The sequence below is a fragment of the Cololabis saira genome, chromosome 4 (assembly GCF_033807715.1).
Source record: "Cololabis saira isolate AMF1-May2022 chromosome 4, fColSai1.1, whole genome shotgun sequence".
NCBI lineage: Eukaryota > Metazoa > Chordata > Actinopteri > Beloniformes > Belonidae > Cololabis > Cololabis saira.
In genome coordinates this window covers 5,748,934-5,757,175 of record NC_084590.1, presented here as the reverse complement: position 1 = coordinate 5,757,175, position 8,242 = coordinate 5,748,934, and the positions used below count along the sequence as shown (strand labels likewise).

General features: G+C 42.0%; 1 protein-coding gene across 1 annotated transcript; it reads left to right on the top strand.

The window, feature by feature from the left end:
* Positions 1-5,380: 5,380 nt before the first annotated feature.
* Positions 5,381-7,167, top strand: LOC133442218 (DELTA-sagatoxin-Srs1a-like). The gene is made up of 3 exons (XM_061720171.1): positions 5,381-5,515; positions 5,713-5,824; positions 6,594-7,167. Exons 2-3 carry the CDS (start codon positions 5,721-5,723, stop codon positions 7,021-7,023), a joined length of 534 nt encoding a protein of 177 aa, XP_061576155.1. The 5' UTR covers positions 5,381-5,515; positions 5,713-5,720; the 3' UTR covers positions 7,024-7,167.
* Positions 7,168-8,242: the final 1,075 nt, after the last annotated feature.

Below are 8,242 nucleotides of genomic sequence, written 5' to 3'. Positions count from 1 at the left end.
TGAACTTTAACAGCCACAAAATCAGCTTTTTTACCTCCAGCTCTGCCTCCCATATTTTCATCAGTTTCATTCTTTAGTGCATACCTCCACCTGCTAAGGTGCTCCTGCTCCTTTTACCACCACCCTTCACTCATCTGTAATCTGATCAGTGTCTCCATCACCATAGAAAACAGTGCTGGGCATGACCCTTGATGCAACCCCACCTCCACTTTGAATACCTCCCTCATGCCTACTCCACACCCCACCTTTTATGCTGCTCTAGTACAGTGATTCTCAACCGCAGGTGCGTGGACCCTTAGTTGTCCGTGGTGTAATTGCAAAGGGTCCATCGGTCGGTGATGAATTTTCAAGAAAAGATATTTATAGAAATTATTTTATTCAAATGTGACAGACCTTTATCCACCTAAACTACAGAGGGTAACATGACTGTCTTTTACTCTTTACGTGTAATTCGTTGTATTTTAATAAGAAATCAGTCAATTTGCATTGTTGAAGTTACTGCACGACACTTAATACAAACGTAACACGATTCAAATTATGAGCCCGCTAGCAGTTTTAAATACTTTTGTGAAATATATGCAGGAAACTGTTTGCTCATTAACTTGCAAAGTTCGAGTTAGCTTTATATGTTATATCATGCGCCTTAAAACATGGTGCGCCTAATGTATGAAAATACCCCCATTCATTGATATTGCGCCTTATATTGCAGTGCGCCTAATGGTCCTCAAAATACTGTACATTGTTGTATAACTTATTCTTTAGTTTGTTACTGTTTATAAATTACTGGCGTCTGTCAATATTTAATTCACCCAACTGGTTCTACAAACTAGAACTAATTTACTGAAGCACAGTGAATCAAAAGTTAAAGCTCCATCTTTAGATGTTTTGAAGTTGCCGGTCCAGAACAATCACTCTGCAGCACCACCTAGTGGACGGACCTCTTCTCTGCAGCATTAACATCTTTCTACAATCTTGTTCCTGGTGTTGGGATTTTATGAAATAGTTTAAAGGTTTGAAGGTTTTTTTTATGAGATTCTACACTGGTGGCTGCTCTCAGGGCAGGATCACCTCCTGTTTTTTATGACTAGACTGTTTAGCTGAGTTCTCTTCTTTAGGTGAAGACAACGAAGACAAAACGTTTTTTAAAACTGATGGGTCTCATCCTTTTTTTCTTAAAGTTTTGGTTGTCTTACATATTTTCTGTGTTGACCCCTCAAGTAGGAAGCAATCAACAGAGATAAGAAGCTGAAGGTATGACATGTTTGGGTGTTTTTCCCCGCAGCATTTCCACAGACGGGGTTCACGTACAAAACACTTTACTGTTTCAGTATAAATACGACTGGATCGATGTAAATGATTTTAAATGTCTTTCAGTTTTACACAGTAGTTAATGTGTCCATCATTAGATTTTTGTGATCAATGGATCCACAAACCATAAACAAGTTCTAATCAATGTTTACATAAATGTCCTCTTGTAGGGCATACTAAGTGTGTGTTTGTGTGTGTTTACATCCTTGCTAGTAACACTGCACATTTGCTGCACTCAGATTTAGATGCAGTTGCTCCTTTGAGAAGGAGGGTTTCCAACAATAGGAGCTTAACTCCCTGGTATAATTCAGATATCCACATGTTGAAACAAAGCGTGGGTAAAATGAACAGGAAGTGGTATTCTTGTAAATCTGTAGACTCCTATTGTGAAAGGAAAGATAGTCTAATAGTATATAAAAAATAAGCCATTCACAAAGCTAGAACAGCTTATTATCCTCCCTGACTCTTCCCTCAAGTAAATCTATCTGAATATGATGATGAGGATAAATAACCATGAAAATTCGCTCATCATCAATCATCCAAACAAGGAACTTACAAGTTAAAAAATGTAAAAAAAAAAAAAAAAACATCCACGTGAGCTAGATGCGCTCCTGTCAGAAGTTGAGGCTTGAAAAATAATTTGTTTGGGGGCATTTCTTTTGATTTAAGCTGTAAAAGACAACAGAATAGCATGCTGTAGTTGTTGACCGCATTGCATTATGGGTAGCGTTGTTCTTTGATCTTTTTATCTAGTTTGTATTTTAAGAACCAACACCATAACTTAAGATGGTGGGACGAAAAACGGCTCCTCGTTCCACTTTACTGTGACGCGTAATATATTAACGGGTTAAGACCAATGTACATGTAGAGTCTTATAGTTGGCATTGTGGATGTTTGCAATGACCTCTCTCATAAGTATAACAATGTGAACAACTTATACTTATATTTAAAACATGAAGCATCACGATCTGATTCCTGCGGTGCAGAAATAAAGAAAAGTTGTACAAACGTGATTTAAAAAAAACATCTCTGTGACAGCCAAAGCTTTGCTGAAAATGTTTCTCTATTAGAACAACGTCCTAAACACGACAGGAACTGTTGACCAAAAACCCACTACAGTCCTGTTAGCTGGTACCAGCCTGACAGACGTATGGCTCCCTTATAGGAGGTTCATCAGTGAGGTTTGGTCTCTAAAGCCTCCACCCTGACCTCTCTGCAGCAACACCTGCAGAACATCTTCATCAAACACTGATTGGTTGCAGCTTCAATAAAAACCAGACCAGCAGGAACAGCTTCAGTGTGTTTGTGTTCCTGGTGCTGGACCAGACCGGAGACTCCTGGAGATGGCTTGTGGACTTGGTTTGGGGTACGTGGTTGCAGCTGTATTCAGACATGTAGATCTGGTTTTATTCTCCTGACTGTTGGTTTCCTGGTTCCTGAGCAGGATCCTGCTGGTCTGTCTGGCTCAAGCAGAGCGTGCACGTTGCCTCTGGACCTCAGCAGGTGAGTACGACACCTGTTCACCTGCTGCTGTGGTTCATGTCAGATTAATGGTCTTTATCCTGCAGCCCAGAGCTCCAGAGACAACAGGCATGTTGGCTTCCTGGACCAAGATGTCCGTCCAAGGAGACTTGGTGGCTCTCCCCAGAACCAGGTCAGACAAGTCTTTGTGTCTCCACGTCCATTCCAGAGTCGAGGTTTCAGTGTTGCCCCTGCGGCCCAAAGGGGTTCTGGTCCAGGACTTTCAACCAGGGACTACACACAAACTCCTTTCCAGCCAGCCCAAAACTCTGCAGGACCGATGCAGAGCAGCTTGGTGTCCAACGAGGACAATGTCCAACCTGAGCTACAAAGAACATCTGTCCTCTTCACTGCTGTGAGTCAGAACCAGCAGGGTCCAGGTGAGGAGAGCAGAACTGGAGCTGGGTCAGCTCAGCAGGCTACGCTACCTGCTGTCCAGCCTCTACCTCGGAGCGCTGCCTCCATGTTTGGTCCTACAGGAAGCTCCTCCTCTGGGTCGGCTTCTCTCCCGTCTGCAGCTCAGGAACCTTCTAGCGTTGCTGCTAAAAGTCCCTCCAGCTACAATCAGATGGGCTCCGTCCTGTTCAGCCCGGTTGGTGCTTCTCCAGGTGGAAACCATGTACGGATGCAGACGTACGCTCGCGCCCCAGCAAAGAGGGCATCACGGCGGCGCTCTAAAGCTCACCGCTCCCCTCAGACTGGTACTGGAAGTGCAGGTATCCCCAACTTCAGGATCCCAGCCCAGGTAGTCCCCGGGAGCAGAGCTGGAGCTTCTGGTCCGGCCACGGTCCACAACATTCCTCAGCACCTCGGTGGCTCTCCCATCAGGAGGTTTAGGGATCCTGCTGAGCAAGTGAGGACCCAGAAGCCGGTTCAGGTCCTGGCACCACCTCGCCAGCAGCTGGCCGTGTACAAGCCACAGCCTCCGGCTGCTCGTCAAGACTCCAAATGGAGCCGGGTCCAACTGCAGCATGGATCCTAGCAGGAACCGTCTGGCTGACCTGTCCCAACAGGTGCAGCAACTCTTTATACAACTTTTAATGTGAATATAAATAAAACAGGATTTTACTCATGAACTGTGACTTTATCTTTGCTTCTTGATTCTGTATAAAGACCTGGCCTGAGCTCAGACTAGTGGTGTTTTTTATTGTTTTGTTTTGATGTATTTGATGTAAGCCCAGTGGATATTTAAAGCTTACAGAAGGCTGCATTTAACTGCTGCTATGTCATTCCTGCAGTATTTCTGCAGCTGTTTTGGTCACTGCTATTTGTAATCAGCACAAATTATCTGTCCCCATGTGATAAAATCCACCATCCCCCCTGATTGTTTTTTACAACTCGAGTACTGACTGTAGGGTTCTGGAGCCAGTCACATCACAAGAAGTTTATCCTTGTAGAGGCCCCTAGATCCCTCTGTGACACCAAAATAAGTTCAACCGTTCAAGTCAACAGTAATTTATTAATCTCTGAAGGGAAATTAGATGTATTAGGAGAGTCAGTAATGGTGGTTCTGGCTGTTGGGGAAGCGGTGTGTGTTGCAGCAGATCTAAAGAAGTGTCTGACTGGAGGCCGACACTGTTATGTTCTTTCATGAACATCTTCCTTTGCACACTCAGCTCTAGAGGCTCCAGTACGGTCCCCAGAACAGATCAAGCCTTTTTATTAGTTTGATCTGCATTTTTAGTCACCAAACAGTTGAGGCGACTTTTTAGTGTTCTTGTTTCTAGGTGTTGCATGATGGGACATGCTGCGAACAAAGAATAGGACATAAAGAGAAACAATTAAAACATGCAAACCTGAAAAAGAGGGCGCGTTCACGTTTAGTTTCGCTCAGGACTGACGCTGTTACAACAATGTTGAGTGAAAAGACGTACTATGCATGTAAAGGAGAAACTGTCATTTCTCAAAGGCTGTTTGGTGTATTCCAGGTGAACCGGTCCACACAGGTCGGGCTTTATCTAAAGGGAATCATTATTTCCACAAATGTCTCTTGCAACATTTGTCAGACTTTCAGGTACTTCCAGTTGGTTTTTTTCCAGCTTTGAGTGCTAGTTTGCTGCCACACCAGCAGAGCCGGGGGTGTGGGAAGAAAGACACAAACTTTTATTTTTTTTAACATTTGCAAAAAGTACAATGATTACAAATCTTCACATTATGCAATTTCAAGTTGAATTATAACATAGAGTATAACTCAAATAAAAAACAAACAAAAAAAAAACACATAACCAGCCAGGGGGGATGAAATTATAACAGAAAGCCAAAACATTTACGTACATTTATGGTTTTGATTGCTTTCGAATTAATAGAAAACTTAATAGTCCAGATACTGATTGAATTCACAATGAAAAGTAAAAAGAGGGTTTTTTGTGTAAGAATTTGGATCTGTGGATGTGGAATTTTGCAAGGATAATAGGTTTCTTTTGGCTTTGTTCTAATCGTAACATGGTCAAAAACACCAAAAACATCCTTCCAAAATAATTTGAAATCAGTTTCAATGCTTTCAGACACAAAATTACACACATCACTCCAACAATGGGGCACAGCCAGGGAAGAAAGACAAACACACGTAGGCGAGGTTGGTGTGTGACGCGTGACTGAGAGGGCGAGGCTTCAAACTGGTCTCCAAAGCAAACTCCAACCTGTTCTCAGAGGATTCTCTGCCATCCTGTGTGCAACACTTCCTCAAGTAAGTGCCCTTATTTTGTCATATTTGTGTAGTTTACATACTAACTAATGATAATATTTTTTTGTCAGCTAGTGGATAAAGGTCTGCTTTTGGTAACATTCTATGAAATGCTGCATGTCCTGGCAGCACTGGCTGCATTGCATCTTTACATTTGACCACACTTGGACATGTTTTCCATCTCTTGTGTTCCCCTGCAGCCACCACCATGCCTGAGACTGCAGAGTCCCACGCCTTCTCCCTCTCCACCAACCGCAACTGCACCGTTGAGATCACTAATGTCAGCAGCGCTTACTGTCTCATCAACCCAAAGTAAGAATCCCTGATGGCACAATGAGAGGATTTCCAAACACAAACACAAAGCTGCTCTCTGTTTGTGGCCCAAATAATTCAATTTATCTTAAAAATGTTATTTGTATTGTACTTTAATTGTGACGCCTCAAAGTTGTGATGAAAACAGAACAGGATGTAAAGTAGTAAAACAATACGGACAAAGAGCCGTCAAAGGCCCCACCCTCCCAGCACCGGGATGCGTTAGGAGTGCTGCTGATAAATCTAAGCAGTAACTTTCATAATTGCAAATCCAATTACCCGGGCCGTAGTGGGGCTGATCTCCGCAATTTGAAGCCTTCTATAATAATAAAAAAAAAAAAAAGCTTGCTACTTCGCGGATTTCACTTATCACGGGTTCTTTTTGGAACGTAACCCCCGCGAAAAACCAGGGATTACTATACAGGTCTGTCTGAGAAAATTAGAATATTGTGATAAAGTTCTTTATTTTCTGTAATGCAATTAAAAAAACAAAAATGTCATACATTCTGGATTCATTACAAATGAACTGAAATATTGCAAGCCTTTTATTATTTTAATATTGCTGATTATGGTTTACAGTTTAAGATTAAGATTCCCAGAATATTCAAATTTTGAGATAGGATATTTGAGTTTTCTTAAGCTGTAATGAATCCAGAATGTATGACATTTTTGTTTTTGTAATTGCATTACAGAAAATCACAATATTCTAATTTTCTGAGACAGTCCTGTACACCACAACTGATATCTTTCTCCTTCTTCTTCTTTTCAGGGTCCACATGGAGAGCGGTTTCCCCTACAGCCCTCCCCAGCCCACTGTGCGCACCACCAGGTCCGAGGTGTGCTCTTTCACCAAGGACGACAACACAGCGTCGGGCGCTGTAGGCGTCCTGACCTACGAGCTGTTCTCCATGCACCAGCGCCACTGCAACGAGCTGGTGGCCGTCATGTTCTCCGTACCGTTCGACTACAACTTCTACAAGAACTGGCTGGGCGTAGGGATCTTCGAGCACACACGTGCATGTGATGACAAGCTGTTTGACTTAATGTACAACAAGAAAGATTTCACCAACTTTGTGCGGCACGAGGCCGATGGTTCGGGGGTGGTGTACGAGGGCCGAGCCGTGGATCTGAGGGCCTGCATGTCTGACGAGGGCAGGGCCATTATTAAAGTGGAGATGCATGATAAGATGGGAAGATGAGCGGTCTGCAGTCCTGTGATAATAACATGTGCAAAAGCAATGGATTTGACTTGTCCTGAAGCAGATACTGATGAAGTCTTGTCACTTGCTTCAAATGAATAATAATAAAAAAAATAATGCAGGTAAACTTGGTCTTTCATGTGTCTTTAGTGATTCTTTTAAATTGAGGAGAAAAAAGTCACACATAAAAAGGTGGTTGCACATAAAGGAAAATAAAATCATTTAAACCATTAGGACAAACAGACTGCAGAGGTTTTGCTTCTTTGATTTGATTTGACTTATTTCATTTTTGTACATGTAAAAAAAACTTAATGAGAAGTTTAAGAAAACAAAACAAAAAAATTCATCCTTTAAAACTTGCTATCTTGATTTACATGTGCCAAAAAAGGAGTAGGAAGAAGTGTAAACTTATTTAGTCCTACCCCCATTCACTGATCATTTAACATGTATTTATAATTATTCACACACTGTACTCACACTGCTAAATAACAGTATTATCCATCCATCCATTATCTATACCCACTTTATCTGCGGGGTCACGGGGGTCTGCTGGAGCCTATCCCAGCTATTTTCAGGTGAGAGGCAGGGGTTACACCCTGGACAGGTCACCAGTCCATCGCAGGGCCACATATACAGACAAACAACCAGACACTCACACTCACACTCACACCTACGGGCAATTTAGAATCACCAATGAACCTAGCGTGCATGTTTTTGGACTGTGGGAGGAAACCGGAGTACCCGGAGGAAACCCACGCAAGCACGGGGAGAACATGCAAACTCCACACAGAAAGACCCTGCTGGGCCTGGGAGTGGAACCGGGAACCTTCTTGCTGTGAGGAAACAGTGATAACCTACAAGCCACCGTGCTGCCCAACAGTATTATTATTATTATTATCATTATTAATTATTAATAATAATTATTATTATTATATACTGTAATTATACTCACACGCATACTTATACATGCATACATACATACATTCACATAGTAGAATATTTCTATATATTTGTACACACATGCCCATATAAATATTTATATAAATATACTTATTTACACTATACTGTATCTGCTCTATATCTATGTATATATCTACTTACACACATAATCACACCACACATATATATATGTCTCTACATTGTGCCAAAAAGACGAAATCACAGAGGAAAAACAAAAGGTGCGGTGTAAACCGATACTCAGACACCAATGCTTTTATTC

Coding starts and splice junctions, on each gene's coding strand:
- LOC133442218 (XM_061720171.1), top strand. CDS start 5,721: ATGCCTGAGACTGCAGAGTCCCACGCCTTCTCCCTCTCCACCAACCGC. Junction 5,825..6,593: donor TACTGTCTCATCAACCCAAA/GTAAGAATCCCT, acceptor TCTTCTTTTCAG/GGTCCACATGGAGAGCGGTT.